Genomic DNA, 18,364 nt, shown 5'->3' with positions numbered 1-18,364 from the left:
TCCATAGATATATAGAATGACAACACTGGTAAATAATAAAATCGTATATATTTTCAAATCATTTCAGAATCAAGCATACATTCTATACAGAGACATCATGGACGTGTAAATGAATTCACTTTTAAAAAGAACGTTTGAAGCAGTTACTGATGACTCATAGTTATGACTATATACAGCAGTGTACAAAGGGCAGTTGTAGCTTATTTGAAGGAAAAGGCAATGTTGGGAGATCATGTGTCTTTCTGAAGGACATCACAGGACAAAACCCCTTCCTAATTATGAGCCCATCGTAAGTGCTCAACTATGCCACCAATCTCGGGTCCACGATAAAGTCTCTTAGCCACATTTTTCCATCATTCACCCATCTGGCTGATCCTCATCTGCCCTGTTATCTTCATGTATAATTGGAACTAAGTTATGTTTGTTCTCCAGTTTCGGTATGTGAAAATCATTGAGATATTCAATGATATCTGAAAGTAGACAAGACAGACATGACAGAACAAAACATGAAATTGGTCGTAATTCTTGTTGCCTGCACCTGACACGTGTGAGGGTTGTGTTGCCCGTCTCTCCGTCACAGTCTCAACTTGGGTCATCGGTCTAGACAATTCAGCACCTCTGCAGCAAGATACTTGATTTACTGCTTGGATCACTGGAAGCTCCCTCAACAGACACCTCTCTGTTAAGGACACCCTCTCTTGTAAGGACACCAGTTTCAGACCCTAATTGGTGGGTTGTGGTTGTCATTTCACCCAAAACCTCGGCTGCTGCCTCAGGTTTGGCCTACATAGCAATGTTTGGTGAGAAAACCAGTACCTTCCGTATCATTTCCGAAAACCTTGTATCCCAATATTGATGTTCCAAGTTCCCTCAACAGATCCTTGGCTAGTATCAAGAGGACTGGCAAATATATGTGATTTCAGTACCCTAGAAGCTACTTTCCATCATCAGACACTGAAGAACTTACCGGTGAATTGTTTCCACTGATAATCAGGCACCAAACATGTAAGCTGGTGCCAGATTTCTTTCAGCCTGTATGGTGATGGAAGGCTGTGGAAAAAGAAACATAGGTTTGACACTGAGAAAAGATGCCAGGGGTTTGTAACCTAGAAAAATATTGCGACGTTCTATTTGCAGTTGCTAATTTTTACCAAGGATTCATCCGAATCTGAATAGAACCGGCCAACCAGCACCATAACGTTACTCCTGACATCAGCCCGCAATTATGTCATGGAAACCAGCATCACTTTCCCTTAAAGGCAAACTAAGTGCTCCATATCCAGGAAAATCTACATGAAGACTCACTTTTCAAATTCCTCCAGGAGGTAGTCAAAGTCTATCTCGTTCTCTTCCATAGCATCCGACTCATATATCCTACAACAGACAAGATGAAATGACCAACACATCTTAAAAGACACTGCAGGCTACTGGCTCTGGTCATCAGATTAGAGGACCCTGGTTTGATCCCCACTGGTCGTATTCGTAACAAGTAATTACAGACAGTGTAGTAATCGTGTGCTTATATGTACATGCGCACGTGCAAGTGCAGAAACACCCTTTCTACATGTATACTCACAATCTAATCAATTTTACTTGGTCAGCTGCACTAAACATTCTCCTTATCTTTCCAGGGTTGGCAAGCCTCCAACATAAGTGACGCAACCTAAAAAAGCAGACATCTGTCACTGACACAAAAATGCTGTAAACGTACTTGCAAAAATAACCTGCCATCCACTTTTCAATGATAATTTTCAAGAATTTTGAACATGGTTGTGTGACACTTGTAAAAATGTCCTACTTTCTAACACCATGAAAAAACACCAACAGATACATACCATCTTTCACGACACTGGCTGCTCGTCCTGCTATTTTTTGTTAAGATGCTTTCTTGTGACAGTATTCGAGCCCATGGCACCCGATATACTTGGCTAACATTTTGTTTTCCAAACTCCTGACGCACTAATTCTAAAATAGCTTCATCCTCCTCTTCCGAAAATGGATCACAGTTTACTGAAGCAAAGAAAACAGAATGTAAATATTCTCTTCATAGCAGTTTTTTGTTTTAATGAATATCAACAACAGGAATCTCACAAAAACAATCCTGATTGTCTTTGCAAAGCCATCACATATCCAAAAATGAGTAGAACGTTATTTGAGATCAGTGGAGGACTGTTTGGTGCTCACAACCACAAGGTCGTCAATTAAACTCTTGGATCAAATCTTTAATCTCAGACTTCGAGTAAAAAACCTACAAGTAAATAAACAGAAACTGTTGGTTTTTGTCTAAATACCTTGCCTCTGCTCCATAGTGTAAACATAGTTGATAAGAGCCTGTCCTGAATAACCCATATCCTCGCCGATTTTTCCCCACTTCTTCCCATGTTTTTCGGTAAGTTGGTCCAATTGCAATTTTTCTTCTTCAGTAAGGCTGAAACGACAATCACATTTGTCTGCATTATAATCGTATTTGGATTTGCAAAGATAGCAGGGATTCAATCATGTATCCAATGCTAGCACACACAGATATGCAAAAAAAGGGTTCCCTTTCTAAAGGGAGCTATTCTTTTGATAAAGACGTCTTTAATAAGCCTTCTGGTTGTGACTTTGTCATCAAACCCCAACTTGGGATGAATGTATTTCTCCAACACCTAAAGATCGCTTGTACCCTTTGTGAACCTTTGCAATAGGCGTAGCTTGACTTGTTGCCAGGACCGCTCATTGGAAGGTTGGCATTAATGTATATTGTTTGTATGTGATTTAAACCAGCAAATTCAGGAATAACCTACTCCAGTCCATGATGTTTTGGATCAAATAGTTTCCTGGCTCTTATGTACACACTGTATGATGTTCGATTGAGGCCACTGGCTGAAAAACCATGTTTTATAATTTGGTAATACAGTAATAATAGAAAATGTTTGTAAATGACAGGTATGGGCACAAGTATCCATTTTCATTCTACTCTCAAAGAAGTAGTATTAACAGCCAGTGACTGATGATGAAAAGACTGCGAACAAAGGTTAGCATGCAACATCTTAACATTGTGGATTACAATATGCATGCGACACTGGCACTTCACTAGTGACCTTGGCCAAGTCGCTTTGCTCCTATTTATTGCAAAACCCATTGAATGAAACGTAAAAATGCCAATGGACTCACTTAATCGGAGATAAAATTTACTTGTCTTGAGAGCTTTTTTTATCGATGCATTTGCGTCTGTTCGTTTGGCATATATGATTTCTTCTGCTCCAAAGTTTATCTCCTGAAAAAAACCGGATCATAAGAAAGCAGGAACGGACCGAAACGAACCAAAACGGGCCAGATAGGGCCTGGGAAAAGAAGTTTGATCTTCATTATATGAACATAATTTATAATTCAGCCCTATCTTGCCTATAGATGCCATTTAAAACCACTAGAAGCTCCGTTTCGGCAAATTTTAACTCCGTTCCGGCCTGTTTTGGTCCGTTTCGGTCCGTTCCTGCTTTCTTACACACCCAAAGAAACGATAGATGTAAAGTAAAAGACAAAGAAGCGTTTGTATGGATTATCTCAATTCTATACTTTCCACTACTTACTTCAGTTAGATCAATCCAATTGGTAATTAAAATTTCATCCTCCCTGGCTGACCAACTTCCAGTTTTATAAGGTATCACTGAAAAATCAAATGAAGTTTGGATACACAATTAAAAACATCACAAGAAATGTCAATTGATCACTTTGTAACCATTTCGGAACACCAGACATTTTAACCAGTGTTTCATCCAGCAGCAGAAGTTGGCCTCGTCACCTATCACAATTTCTCAGATAAAAAAATGGCAACTCAAACAAAATCAGAGCTTACTGCCTGACCAAAAGACAATTGAGGGGATAATAGGTTAATTTTAAAGGGACTATGAAAGCATGACTGACAACTAGCACACATGAAAACTTAACTGCAGAATCATTATATACATACAGCATCAGTGAACAATAGATCCCACCAAGAGCATATCAAGTCTATAGCAACTCTTCTACTAAAACTTCCAAATCAAGAATCGAAATTAAAAATAAATATTGTATTACTAACTCTTTTCATCCAACAATGCCGTAATCTCGTTCCAGTAGCTCTGATCAGTGGTACTCTTCATCTCGCGGCCCAACTTGGCTATTGCTTGCTCCATGGTAAGCAAAGGAACGCCTTTCCGCCAATGTCTCTGCACCGCTGCCTCTTGGTCACCATGGGAATCTTCATTTTGGATGGGTCCTGATGCCCCTGAAACAAACGATGAAGTAGAAATTAGTTGTTAATACATAATGGTGCCTCTTGTACACAATTATACACATGTACCGTATACATATTCATTCACTAAACACTTGTTTCAGATTTCGAAGTGTGCAGCTTTTAGAACTTCAGCATCAATAATCAGAAACTTACCTGCAACTCCAGACATGTTTGGCGATTCTCCTTCACCACCAGCTCTTTGCAAGCTTTTCCTATACTCATCAAATGAAGCTTTCTTAGATTTAAACAGCTCCAACAGAGAGTTCAGTTTACTGGAAGCATATTTGTCCGTCTCTTCCGGCAATTCAGCTGCACGTTTCCCCTTCTGCGTGGGATCATTAGAATTTCTAACAGTCTTTTTGTTTCTAATACATTTTAATAAAGCTCTTAATTCGATAGCTACAGATTTCGAAAGCTCCTTATGTTGCAAATCGTCATCCACACCAGAATTTTCAGGAGAAGTGTGGGATTGGTCTTCAACTCTGACAACACTGTCTTTTTTGTGATTGTGTTTATGTTTGTGCCTCTTTCGAGGACTTTCATCTTCAACTCGAAAAATACTCTTTCTCTTCCCTCCTTCAGGCTCACCTAAATATGATCTGACTGCACCAGATGATTCTGAACAGAAATTTTCTTCAAATTGCATCCTATTTTTCTTGTGTTTCTTAATCTTATGTTTTGTAGAAGAAGACAGTTCTTCTCCACTTTCCTTTCTTCTGTTATGCTCATCACCACTACCTGAACCAGTGGTTTCTTCAATGATTTCTTCAGGCATTTTATCAAAGGCAGTATCAACCTCAAAATGTTTCTCCTTATGTCTGCGTTTCTTTTTCTTGTGCTTTGCAGAAGCATAGAGTAATTGTCTACTGTCTATTTTTCTCTGCTCATCATCACTACTTGAATCAGTCCTATGGGATTTCCTTGACAACACACTACTTTCGACAAGCTTCCTTTTTTGTTTATCATCCTCAATCTCATTTTCCTTTTCCTTATGTTTGTGTTTCTTTTTCATATGCGTTTTATGTTCCGAGGGAGCGAGTTTTTCACTTTCCTGTTTCCTTCTATGCACATCACCAGTACCTGTATCAGTCTTATGGCAATGTTTTGATACCACACTACCCTTCTCAAGCTTTTCTTTTTGGTGTTCTTTCTCAATGTTCTTTTCCTTCCCCCTATGTTTGCGTTTCTTTTTCTTGTGCTGTTTCTGCCCTGTTGAAAATGAGAATGCTTCCATGTTTTCCAGTTGCATTCGACATAAATGAGCACCACGAGGCCATAGAGATGTTTTTCATGACATTACTTTATCATGTTCTCACTATAGACAGATAGATGTCTATATCTTTCAACTCAACTCGGAGATTTATGACTTATAATACCAAGTCCCTGGGCTACTGATGTTTTCTTTTTACAATCAAGGGGGGCTTGTATACATCTAGCTGGAAAAGGAAAAATGAAATTCGAGTGAACTCAGGAAAAAATCAGATTTTACAGACATAGCCATATAAAGTAAGAGCTGGCCAGCATCGACGGTCGCTGGTCACCACCCATCTGCCCAGAGGAAAGTGGAACGTGAACACCATCCCCTTAGGTACAAAATGGGCGGGGAGGGGGCGTGTTGATGATTGTTATGATATGGTTAGCTACATAAGGTTTGCCCTTGGTAAGTTGTTGTTGACAACTGACCATGTTCACGTTGGCTTCTCCTTATCCGACAAAGGAACTGTACAATTTGTTTACAATTTTACACTGCCTTCGTGTCTATAGTCGGACACGATGTCTAAACCAATTTTTTTTCGTCCTTTTTCGATACGAAGAACCATAAGTCTTTCGTATCATGATGTTTGCATATTACCAAATCAATGACTACTGTCTCAAATATTCAAATTACTACAAAATACTAGATTTTTGCTCCTTTCATACTAAAATGTTCACCACGTGCTTTTGTGTACAAATTCGTTATCCAATCAAATTGCTTGTTCCATCTTGGGTCTATATAAAATAAAGACGTGATAAGAAAGTACAACCAACAAGTTTTTCCGTTTTCCGTATTTTTGCACTAAAACGCTCAATATTTTACCATGCTGAAGTGAAAAGTAAGAAATATCACACTGCTTGATCGTTGATTGTATTTCAATGGTGAGTTCAGAAATTTAATTTCGTTCCGGCAGTTGAATTTTGGTTTCTATATTCACCGGCCATTTAAAAACCAGTGTTGTCAACAATCCGATTTCCGGTCCCCGATTTCCAACGTCTTGCCCCAACTTGTTCTGCTAATACCTCAGCACGCCGGGTCATGATTATGTTCTGATGCGAATATACAGTGGCGATATTATAGCTGGGTAAGATGAAGTGTTCTTTTTCTACTCATCCCTTTGATTTCAAACCTTCACCCGTGGTTTTCGATCAGTCAGGAATATGCTGTGCATCAGTGTGCAGTATTTGTACGTTCAACTTCATGATCATCATCAGCATGCACTGAATCAGTGTGAATAGACCCACTCAATCTGAATACTGGTCAACTGCAATAGTAATAGTATTACACTTGCAGAGTAGGCCTTTTACTTACTGTTTATGCAGGCCTATTTGCGCATTGCATAATACTTGTGATGGCTTCATTGATTATGCATTATTATGTTACTGTAATGTAAGACAGTTTGTGGACAGTTTGTTTCTTCGAAAGTTCGACTGAGACGGAACCTGTCCATTTTTAAAGTTGTTTGTTACAGTTTGTCAAACAAGTAATTGCAAGTGTGTCTGTTGTTGATCCTGCACAGGCCTATGTTATTATAGTCGGGTGACTGTTGCCTGTCATCAGGGTCATGCTTGTCTGGGCCTAGCAGTATTGCATTGCATGCATAGGTAATGACATTAGTGTACACTCGAGGGATTAGTGCTAATGCTAATACAAGTGCTTGCACATTGTGGTATTGGACCAATTTGATTGATTGCCTGAAATGTTTAGACTGGGCGCCGAGTGACAGATGGGTCAAACTACCCCTGCCTTTGTGTTCTAGCCAGTGCAAGTTCATGTGTGGATATCAAATCTGGTGCTTGTTCTGAATTTCAAAGTGCGTGTACATGTACATGTATTGTAAGATCTGGTGAGATTTGTTTTTGTATTTGTTTTTTTGCCCCTTTTCTCAGACCAGCCTGCCTTTTTTTGCTCATTCCCAAATTCCCTGCCCGTCCAAATTACTGGAAGAAACTCGAGTACATGTACTTTAGTGAGAAACCTCAACCCTTTTAGATCATGTCTGAATTGTCGCATTAGTTCAATAATGTCAGTTTGATCAGTCGGTTGTGTAAAAGAGTGCTCTCATGCAATTGATTGCTGTCTTTGTCAACCTCAATGCGCGACCCATTTAACTTTAAAAGGTCAAGTCAAAGTGTGACTTTCGATCATTATACTTTTATAAAGCTTGGATAAAATTTATTATTTGCATTTGTAAAAATTCAGCCCTGGATATCTTAGGCCTTGGTGTCACATTCATTGGGCATCAATAATAATTCATACCTTCATGTATACTGCTATGAAGGTTATCAATTTGTTCACCATTACGCCAATAAAATTGGAATTTATCGCTGATGGAATTTTAATTTGTAAGGGATAGTTGTGAGTAAGATGTCATACCTCACTTTTTAGGGAAGACTGATGAATGTTCTTTACTCAGTTCAATACAATTGTACAAAAAAATAACTTGGCTTAAGTTTGAAACTTGAATAAGAATGCGTGTCAACTATGCACTACAGCTGAATAACAAGACATTTCTCAGCAGGTAGTTATTTTTACCCATTCACTCTTTTTCTCTTCAGATATTTCAAGGGCTAAACTAAAGCATTCATGATGACCATGGGGAAGGCAGACCGGTCATCATCACCTGTCCATGTTCATGTTCAAGATGATGTCCCTGTTCACGTCCATGTCAAGAAGTCATCACTGTCCAGAAGCCGCACACCAACAAAGCTCTCATTTACAGTGAGTTTACAATCAACTAAATAATTACCAAAAATTTTGACTGCTCTTATTGTTTTCAGTGATGATATGCATGAGTACCACTACCGACCAGCCGAATGTTATTGTTTTAAAAAGTAATGACTGATTTAGCTTGCATACAGTATCATGAATTGATTAGTATAGTTCAAAACATCCTCATATGAGCTGGTGCACAAATATTGGACAATGTATGATTTATGTGTTATTTGCTTTACCAAAGGCTTTAAATAATGAATAGCAATTGCATATTTGGACCTTAATCAATAGAGTGTAAAGAGGTTGGGGGGGGGGTTGCTGTGGAAGACTGGATAGGATTTATCATCTTTTGACCCCCTGTTCAATTCCAACCAGACTAAAGTGCTTATTCTCGTTTCAGGAACCAAGTAAAGTCCAGTCAAGCAATCTGAAGAGAAGTACAGCTATGTCACGTAGCCGCAGCAGGAGTCCAGGTCCTGGGCCATGGATACCTCCACCAGGGAAAACAACAAAAGGAAACAAGCTGTCATGGCAGGTGAGTTATCATCTAAGTTTTCTGCAGGCCAGCGAAACAGTCGGTCCGTTTCTGGTGACAAAGTAAATTGTCATAAAAAGTTCTGCCATAGAGCGTTGTAGTCGGGGTCTATTGGTCAGTATTCCTCTCTGTTCTTTACAAGGGAGCAGGTCTGAAGCACACTCCAGCTTCACATTCAAATGGAGCAATGTCAGGAAATGAATGACGAATAAAGAGAATTTGTTTTTTCAGGGTCCGTCCCATCGTCTTGAAATCCAACCACAACTGGAAGACAAATCAATGAGGCTCAGCGACCTCTCCACAGATGATGAAGATCGCGTCCACAGCAAAATGCGGCAATACGAATCAAAGATTGACAGCCTCATGACAGAGATGGGTACGCTCAAGAACGAGGTCGATTTACAGCGCACTATGAGAGAAATTGACCACAAAGATGAGTTGCTCAACACGTCGCGAAAGATTATCGAATGTAAGGAGAATGAATTGGAAGATGTCCTACATGAACTTGATGCTACAGAACGTGAGAATATCATTCTGAAGAGGAGTATGGAGGCGCTAAATGAGATATCGGATGGCAGGTAAGGAACATAAATTGTTCTCAGAGTGTCAAATTCTGCATCCTGGCATGTCCTCTAGGAGTTAGTTCTGGTCAAACTTTGAAATAGATGAAAAGATCAAATTTCATAACCACAGGTTTATGATGCTCTCTTAAACTTAAGCTGAACATTGTTATAAGAAGTTTTTCAGGAGAACTGTTTAAAATCAATTCTTGATATAAACAATCGTGTACATTGTATTTCAGGGTTGACACGGACCGTGCGACAACTGCCAGTGAGGAACTCATGAAGAAACTGGTTGAGGTGGAATTCGACGGGCAGGCTGCTGCAAAACAGGTGGCATCACTCAGGGACACTGTGCGTAGACTCAGGGAGGTAAGATCAACTTTGTACTAGAAATTACTTCTCTAAGTTGTGCATGGGCAGCAATAGACCAAATGACATCCTACAAAGATATTCAAGTCTGGCAACCACATGAGGGAGACTTTGTTTGAGTATTGTCCCCCGGACGATCCAAAACGTTTAAAGATTGTTTTATTGAATCTTGTGACTTCTTAGAATTCTCTCTGAAATACACTTACTGTACTGTATCAGTCAAAACTATAATGTTTAGCAAGTCTTTGTACATAAAAATGATTGCTTGTTTTTCAGGAACGGCGTATGTCATCATCAGACTGTGCCTTAATAACCAAACAGAAAGAACTCCTGATGGAGAAACTTGCCGATTTCGAAACCAGTAATCGGTCCTTGCGTCATTTGCTGCGGGATCAGCATCGCCAGGAGGCAGGCAGCGTACGGTTAGCGGAACAACGCGATGTGCTGCTGAAGAAACTTGGGGAGGCAGACGAGGCCAATCAAATATTACGCATCGATTTGATGGACAGGGATCGCTACGTTGCGGAGTTGAAAGCTCATGGGGCTGCACAGAGGGTAAGTCTGAATCGTGTGAAAGACAAAATATAACTATTTCCTGTTATTTTCAAATGACAAAGATTTGCATTGATTGAATTCCACGATTGTCATTGCTTTCTTCCACTTTAGGATGAGAATCTAACCCTTGCCAGTGTGCAGCATTCCTTGGAGAGTACCAGAGGGCATCTGCAGAAGCAACTGCGTCAGAAGGAGGCTGACTGCAACAGGATGGCTGTGCAAGTCCGGGTAAGTAGGACCTAAGTCAGTATGTTACTTTTAATTCTACTGGAGTGGCCGCAGTCATTAGAAAAGGGGTCGAGTACAATTTAAGCCCAATAGAGTGACTCAGATCACTGAAAAATAGTGGCAGTGCATTTGTATGTCTGAATTCATGTAATCTTGCCTTTCTTCTAGGCACTTGAAAGCTCCCTTGCACAAGAGAAGATAGAGACTGACCATCTACAGGAGTTGTTAGCCGCAGCAAGAGAGAAGGCTGAGAGAGACAAAGAGGCCCTCAAGAAAGCGACAAGGTATGAGATTTTCCTGCTATTTGTCAAATTTATGTCGGAATTTTTTCCCTTTGTGTCTGACTGTTGGTTATACAGTGGTCTTAGTTGTGATATTTACATTATTTCTATCATTGCTATCCTTTCAAAATTCCAGAGTTCAAAAGCAGCGTGCCACTCGTAGTGAAGATGCCATTGAACAGTTGAACGCCCAGCTGTTGGAGCGAGAAACCAATCTGGCTGAGGTTCAGACTCAGGCAGATCAGATGAAATCAAGAATGGACAAACTCCAGAAGGAAAAATCACAAGCCCTGGCAGAGAATGGGGCACTCAGGAAGTAGGTTTGGTGATATTTTGTCACCGTTTTGTGACTTCAGGTATTTTAATGATGATGTTCAAAATCTAATTGCGGCTGAGCAGTGCCTGTCAGTAAAAGTTTGGCCAAGCCCATGGTCTTGAAAACTGTCACACAAGCCTATACAGTCATATCAGTTGGTGTTCACTCCTACAAATCTGTTTATTGAAAATTCAAACTGCGTCTCAGTGACTGATTAAAAAACCAATACGTTATTGTTCCGGTAATTCTTTTCAGTCGTATCATGGAGTTAGAGACTCGCCTTGAAACCAATGAGTTGAGAAGCACATCACAGATCGAAAGCCTTACTGCTGAACTTCATGTGAAATCTAGTGATGCGAGTGTCTATAAGTTAGAAAATGAGCGTTTGAAGGTAAGTACATTTGTAATAGCCCTGGCATGTTTAGAATCATTTTGAATGACTTTATGGAACAGTTTGGAGGCTTCCAGTATTTCTCTTTGGCCTTCTTTCTTGACCTCCAGGAAAAAAAACGGATGCTCAGATATATGGGATCACTAAATCATTGTAATTAGTCACTTTGGTATTGAATAAATCATTGCATTTCTCTGACAGACTTCCATCACAACAATTGAGGATAAACTTGCCCAAGCTGAGACCGAGGTGACACAGCTTCGCAGTAGTTTACGCCAGTATGAACATCTTGTTGACGAATACAGAACACAGGTAAGAGAATGTTACTAATGTAGATTGAACCCCCATGTCCTAAGCAGAGTTTGTCATTTTCTCTCCAAAGAAATGGGAACTAGGTACTGGTACTAGGTGATCTTCGGGCATACAGTTGATGGTAGCAAATTAAGGGGGGGGCTTTATTCCAACTTAGGTTTGTAAATTGTAATGGTCGTCTTATGGTTCTGTTGCATGGGGGTAGTCTGTGAATGGTCTATAAGACTATTTCTAAACAAGTGTTTCAGGCCAGGTCTGTTGTCTACACTTCTTCAGTTTTGCAAAATGGTCATCTTAATCCTTGCATTATCATGACTCATGTTCACCCTATCATTTCCTTCTAGCACAATTGCAGCTCGTCTGGCACAAGTGGAGTAAGTTCCTAATCGAGCATGTCATACTTGTCATTGCATCCTTTTCCTTCCAATCTTTGTATTGTTATTGGTGAATGTTCTATGATTAACAGCATGGCTCGGCTGTGTTTCTGTTTCAGATTTTTGCATGATAATCATTCAAAATTACTCCAAAACAGTCATTTTATGTTAAACTTCTAACATCAGTGTCAATAGGGTATGTGGTTATGGTCTTGGGATAATCCTAATTTCTAAGCTTACTTTATTTAAGGACAAATGACATGGTGTTGGAGTGGCTTGGCCTAAGAATTTTGTATTCCATGTTCACTCAGTTATCAGTTATGTTTATGTTAATTAAAGGCATGCACATGATGGTAGTCTCCAACTCTGAGACAAGGTCTCATTTTGTACTTTTGGAAGGCCAGATTATGTCTTCAGTTCCTGTTAGCTGCTGCATGTCATGCATGTCGCATACATACAGCATCAAATAGCTGTATTTTGTTCCAGCAGAGATTGATACTACGTCACATAACCTTTTGTCGTCATTGTATCAAAGTCACACAACTTTCCAAAACGTAATGCTTTCTGTCTTATAACACCAATCACCTGTAAGTGTATTGTTATTGTCACCACTTCACCTCTCCGCTCAGATGTCAAGTAGATTATAGTTACCCTGACCCAGGGCACACAAGACTGTAATAGGCACATCTAAAACTATAGGCAGGACCATGCCCCTCTTAACCAGTGGTGAACTACTGTGACGTCACAGCTACTGTTTTAAGGATGACCCTTGTAGTGCCTCCCTGTACTGACCATACTTACCTGCCAACTGGGTAGCAAAGGCATGGGAATTTCTGATTTATGAAAGACTTTTTTCAGAGATAGTCAATCATTTCGACATGGATACCCAGTTGAATGACGATACTTTATCATAAATTCTTGTGGTCTTTTCCAGATGAACCAGTCGCGACAAGAAGCTGACGAGGCCATGATCCGAATGGACGATGCACAGAAAGAGACACAGAGAGTGCAGCAGGATGGTGACATTGAATTGGAGAGGGTAAGGATTAAGACAAAACAAAGGTTTCACCGGAAAAGAGGGAATTTCATTTTGGTGTCGTGTATTGGATAGATTATAAAGTGGCTGCGAAAATATGTTTTTGGGATATGTTTCGTGTGTTCACTCCTCAAAGGACTAAAGTCTTGCTAATCATAGTGAATGTATCCCTGCATTCTGGCTGTGACTTTGGTGACATAGACCAGTTTGGGATGAATTGAAATTAAGATTAAACACTGCAGAATCTTTAGGCAACACCACAATTATAATAGGAATCCAGTCTTTTCCATTGAAACATGTAAATATGTATATTTTAGCCTGCATACTTTGCTTTCTATAATAAACTCCTGTTTGTCTTTAAAGAATTAGATATAAACTCAAATTTGACCATCTGATGCTGCATGTTTTGGCTGCCTTCATTACGAAAAATGAAAAATGAAAATTGCAATATTCAGTATTCGTTGTTCTCATAAAGCAGTGGTTCATAGATTTGTTGGAATAAATCACCCTTTTCTTGATCCTGTCCTATCCTGTACTAACCTCACAAAGCCCATCTCACTGACCCCGCATGTACAAACTCATTTGATCCCTCCGCCCTCTCTGAGTACTTCTCGGTGTTAATGGCACATACTGTGGTGAAAATCATGCCGCCTTCGGGACGCTGATACCCTTTTAAATTGCATGAGAATCATTGATGTAATCAAATAAAAAAACCTATGATAACAGCATGTCTAAACACTCATTTCTTAAACTCTGTAATAAATTGTCATGTTCATTGTAACTCAATAACTAATTCCTCTGTCTAACACAGGTCCGAAATCGCCTGCAACAGAGACTTAATGATCTTGAACCACTGCCCGAAATGCTTAAGACTACTGAGTTGCGCTTACAAGACGCTGTGGAAAAAAATCACCAGTATGAGCGGCGACACGCTGAGCACACACAAATGTTAGGTGAACTATCCACCAAGGTAGGGAGAAATGGTATAGCTTGTCACTGCGCTGTGTAGTTTTGTATGCACTTGCCCTTGTTTTGAATCAGGTTGTTGATGGCACATGTGTGATGTATGAAAAGTTGTAAAGGCTAGGCCCTTCAAATTTAATATTCTAACCTCTAATTCTTCTAATCGAATGAAAAGTTAGATCATCCGGCAAAACGTGATGAATATGACCCATGTAGTTGAGTCAAAGCAGCCAAAAGATACCACTGATAGTTGTTAACCCATAAGTTGTTAACCTATCAATCATTTTGCTTTAGCCAATGCTACAGTAATCAAAACAGGTTACAATCTTCTGTTGTAGTATGAGAATATTCCCAACCTTTCTTCTCAACTTTTGCACTAACATTCCCTTACCAACTCCACTGCTGCACTAAGAGTTTAAGATATTACCTTGTGTCAAATGCCATAAAGAAGTACAGTGGAACCTCCCTTAGCGGACACCTCTCTATTAAGGACAACCTCTCAATTAAGGACACTAGGTATGGTCCCAAATTGGTTGTTTCCATTCTATTTGACCTCTCTAATCAGGACACCTCTCTATTAAGGACAGCACTTGTCAGTCCGGAGGGTGTCCCTAATAGAGAGGTTCTACTGTAGTACATGTAGTAGTGTTGTGCTTCCCTATTCCAGGACTGTGCACAGGAACCTTCTCCGGACCCTAGGCCTCCTGGTACAATGAGTACCGAGGTTTGGAGTCCCGAGGATGGTCGATTACTTGGTGAAATTAACAAGAAGGTGAGATAGCTAAATGGTGTCTCAAAAAGATAGCTGAAACATTTTCTAGCCATCTGTTTGGGAGTGTATTGTTGTCCCACCCTTCACCTTTCTGTATGTTTCAACTTGTGTTTCACCTGCTTTACATGTATATACGTCGCTTTTTTTAGGTCGTCATCATGAAATGTATGTTTGCTACTATCTTAAGTGAAATAAATAACACCTCCAAACATCGAGTGGTGAGGCCTTCTGAATCCTATTGCTGTATCACTGGACCCCTTTGCTCAATTGGCATTCGGGACAAATGCCAGCATTACCTTTACTAAGCGTCATCTCCTTCTGTAAACCAGTGTGTTCACATGTGCTCTAGACTTGCATAAACGATATTTCTGTAGCTTTTTTTCATAATTTCATAACTATTGTCATTGCAGGTTGACCTCCTTGGTGGCCAACTCGATGGAGTACGAGAGAAGTACAGTCTCGCTCAGGATGAAAAGCGCAACATGCAGAACAGAATGGATTCGATGGACCGGAGGGTGCGTGATGGGGACGAGGCTAGTCGTGACCTGCTGAACACGATCGCAAAGAAAGAGGATGTAATTCGTCAGCAAAATGTAAGTAGTGTAAAAGGAAGTACTCTTTGTGTTATCATCACATCACCGCATCTCCTTATTCCCATAATATTGCCTCTGCCTCTCCAGAAAATGCAACTAGCCATTGGCAAATTCAAGAATGAAAAATGTTCTCATAAAACAAGCAAAGATTCAATATGGCATATTTTGTTCAGATATCAATTTGAATTTCACAGTTTCCTGGTGATGGCTTATCTTAATCCGGTTCTATTTTAGCTACACCTTGAGGAGAAAACACGAGAGAATGCGAGTCTGACGCGCCAGCTTGAGAACGCACTCACCGATGCCAGGCGTCAGGCTGAACTTTCACGGGAGAAAACAACTAGCAAGGTGTGTATAGTGTCAGCTTTAATGTAGAGGTTACACGTATGTACTGCGGGGAATCTAGGAGCTGCCTGCTTAAGTTTAATGGGGTCATACCAGAACAACGAGTGCTTCAACACTGCTTCTTCTTGCTCTTATTGTGTTACTGTCTCTTCTTTTCTAGGAGCGGAGTGCTTCATCACGAATCATGGAACTGGAATCTCAACTCAGTCAAATTCGCAGCGAGATGTCGAGGACCAAACGAGAGAAGGAGGAGTCGGAGCGCCGATTCAACTCGCGATTATACGATCTCAAGGACCGCCTCGAACAATCACACAGCACCAATCGCAGCATGCAGAATTACGTACAATTCTTGAAGAATTCCTATGCCAACGTTTTTGGAGATTCGTCCGTCTGTACGTCTTCTCCAATGCGATCAAGCTACCACTAGAGACATTCTCATTCCGGGTATTTGATGAAATATGCAACACAGGTGCCAGAAACAATACAATTTTTATGCATGAAACACTCGAGATTGTTCCTTTTATTTATTGTGGAATTTGCAGAAGTGATCCAAATCCTGAAACATTTGATTCCAGTTACTGGTATCAGGCCAAGTTAAATATTATTGTGGAAAACAAAATCCTAATGAAGGTGTAATGTTTTGGAGTGTCAAAGACAGATTGACATGTTTTTTTCTGTTTTCTCCTATTGAAATTTCATGGTCTCGTTGCTGTGTATTGTATTGAAACACTGACGTATGGGGGACAACCAAAACCGTTACACTGTACCAACCTGATATTATGCGAGACACTTTTTATGGAGTGAGTGTAGGATACAGGGTGTACATGTATCATTACTCGTAGTAAATTTACAGTACTTAAATAGCAAATTAAATTATGTCTAGATTATTTATGAGAAAACTGTATGTTTTCCCTGTAGGCTTTTATTAATAGCAATTTTAGAAGTTTTGTAGACTTTGATAATGTGTCTGATTTTAGTAGCATAGAGAAACATAGGCATTTAGTTATGAGTTCATTTTCATGTAGGAGGTGCTGAAAGTACTTTGAATTGATACATGAAAATGAATGTGGTATTCTTTCTCAATTATAACAGTAATAATCATAATAGTGATAAATAGGCTATCATTGCGTACCTCCATTTTCTAGGAACATTCCAGAATTTGCATCTTGTGAGATGAACATTTCATCTTGTGATAACTTTAGTATCATTAGTTCTTTTGATAAAGACTTACACCATCATTACTATATACATGTATATAAGGATATCAAAAGGTACTATTGGCAGCATTGGTGGTAACTATGGCAACGTTGAGTGTAGTGTTGCCATAGCCAAGTAATACCAATTACCACTATGACGACAGCATTACAATATCACGGCAACAGGATAACTTTGTTATGACAACATCAAACATTACTACCATGTCAGCTGTTCACTTGTCATATGATTTGAAGAGACTTGAATGGAAAAACTATGGTATTGTTCCAGTAGTTTCTTGGGTTTACCAGCTGTTTGTATTCAGACCCACTCATTTGTTGACATCATTGAATATTCCATTGACTTCACACATCTGACATTTTTGATATTTATACTGTTGACTTTATAAGATATTTTATAAGTATTATTTTATTGATACAGTGCATTGTGTTTTGACTGTAGATACATGTAAGAGAGAAATGTCCCTGTCTTTAGGTCGACTCTAAAGATTAGACAATGTTGGCCAAATGGCCATAACAAACTTTCGCACAATTATTTCAATTTTCTTTTCGATTTTGATTACTTTTATGGGTTCAGGGGCAAATATCTTCATAGGATTAGTTTGCCTATTAAAAGCTCTTTGTTGTCCAACTTTATAAATGAATATGATTTTGACTGGCAGTTTTAAGTGTGAATAAGGAAATTAGCTTAATAGTAGTAGTAGCTTAAAGTTTGTAGTTTTGCAGCATTTGTGCATGCAGGTTGTGCAAAAGGAAATGTGCAGTAGACAGTTTTTTTACAGATATTTCTATGTAGTAGATACCTTCCGATAGCATGATGGCCTTGAAGAATAAAAAACCCTCATTTGCTTCTTCCAAACCTATTAAAATTTGTTATGTTCTGAATTTTAAAACTTTGGCTATAGACTTTGAAAGAAACTTTGCCCAGTAGAGGGCTTGTTCTATCCACTGTAACAAAGGCCTTTCTCCACCAATGTAGGATGTGTAGAATTATAAATAGAGTAAATTCTTTGAAATTCTTTCAAATAGATTATTTTGAATACCCGTATCAGTGGAAAGAACCTTAGGGGTTACATGTATGTACAAATTCATAGTCTCACAAATAAAATCTATGAAAACTAACAAAAGTGTTGATTTACTTATTTATTGCATACATGTGCAAGCTCTGGATATATTAGTGATTTGAGAAGCTTGTTTTACTGGAAGATATGACTCTTCAAGTCATGTATATGATAGGAAGTGTCATGTTCCATTGAGTTTCCACTGCCCTACCCAGTTCTACATTGCTC

The 18,364-nt window shown here is 39.4% G+C and overlaps 2 protein-coding genes across 9 annotated transcripts; one reads left to right on the top strand and one right to left on the bottom strand.

Moving 5' to 3' along the window:
* Positions 1 to 97: 97 nt before the first annotated feature.
* On the bottom strand, positions 98 to 6,198 carry LOC135501382 (transcription termination factor 1-like). 2 transcript variants are annotated; one of them, XM_064793469.1, is made up of 12 exons: positions 6,111 to 6,198; positions 4,412 to 5,694; positions 4,064 to 4,249; positions 3,573 to 3,649; positions 3,157 to 3,259; positions 2,787 to 2,865; positions 2,292 to 2,428; positions 1,836 to 2,010; positions 1,577 to 1,663; positions 1,306 to 1,374; positions 968 to 1,050; positions 98 to 470 (listed from the first exon to the last, which is right to left on the bottom strand). In XM_064793469.1, exons 2-12 carry the CDS (start codon positions 5,505 to 5,507, stop codon positions 358 to 360), a joined length of 2,205 nt encoding a protein of 734 aa, XP_064649539.1. In that variant the 5' UTR covers positions 5,508 to 5,694; positions 6,111 to 6,198; the 3' UTR covers positions 98 to 357. The 2 variants fall into 2 exon arrangements, with proteins under 2 accessions (XP_064649539.1, XP_064649540.1); XM_064793470.1 differs by lacking the exons at positions 98 to 470; positions 968 to 1,050; positions 1,306 to 1,374 and having other exon boundaries at positions 1,602 to 1,679.
* Positions 6,199 to 6,480: 282 nt separating this feature from the next.
* Positions 6,481 to 18,196, top strand: LOC135501245 (outer dense fiber protein 2-like). Of its 7 annotated transcripts, none has more exons than XM_064793253.1 (18): positions 6,481 to 6,597; positions 8,072 to 8,234; positions 8,629 to 8,763; positions 8,995 to 9,341; positions 9,566 to 9,695; positions 9,972 to 10,250; positions 10,362 to 10,478; positions 10,647 to 10,762; positions 10,896 to 11,075; positions 11,331 to 11,466; positions 11,668 to 11,778; positions 12,123 to 12,152; positions 13,087 to 13,191; positions 14,000 to 14,158; positions 14,819 to 14,923; positions 15,334 to 15,516; positions 15,751 to 15,864; positions 16,022 to 18,196. In XM_064793253.1, the coding sequence occupies exons 2-18, from the start codon at positions 8,100 to 8,102 to the stop codon at positions 16,286 to 16,288; spliced, it is 2,649 nt and encodes an 882-aa protein (XP_064649323.1). In that variant the 5' UTR covers positions 6,481 to 6,597; positions 8,072 to 8,099; the 3' UTR covers positions 16,289 to 18,196. The 7 variants fall into 7 exon arrangements, with proteins under 7 accessions (XP_064649323.1, XP_064649326.1, XP_064649327.1 ...); XM_064793255.1 differs by lacking the exon at positions 6,481 to 6,597 and adding an exon at positions 7,745 to 7,871; XM_064793254.1 differs by lacking the exon at positions 6,481 to 6,597 and adding an exon at positions 7,745 to 7,875.
* The last annotated feature ends 168 nt before the right edge of the window (positions 18,197 to 18,364 follow it).

The sequence above is a fragment of the Lineus longissimus genome, chromosome 17 (assembly GCF_910592395.1).
Source record: "Lineus longissimus chromosome 17, tnLinLong1.2, whole genome shotgun sequence".
Taxonomy (NCBI): Eukaryota; Metazoa; Nemertea; class Pilidiophora; order Heteronemertea; family Lineidae; genus Lineus; species Lineus longissimus.
The sequence above is the reverse complement of the archived record's forward strand: the minus strand, read 5'-3'. Positions and strand labels throughout refer to the sequence as shown.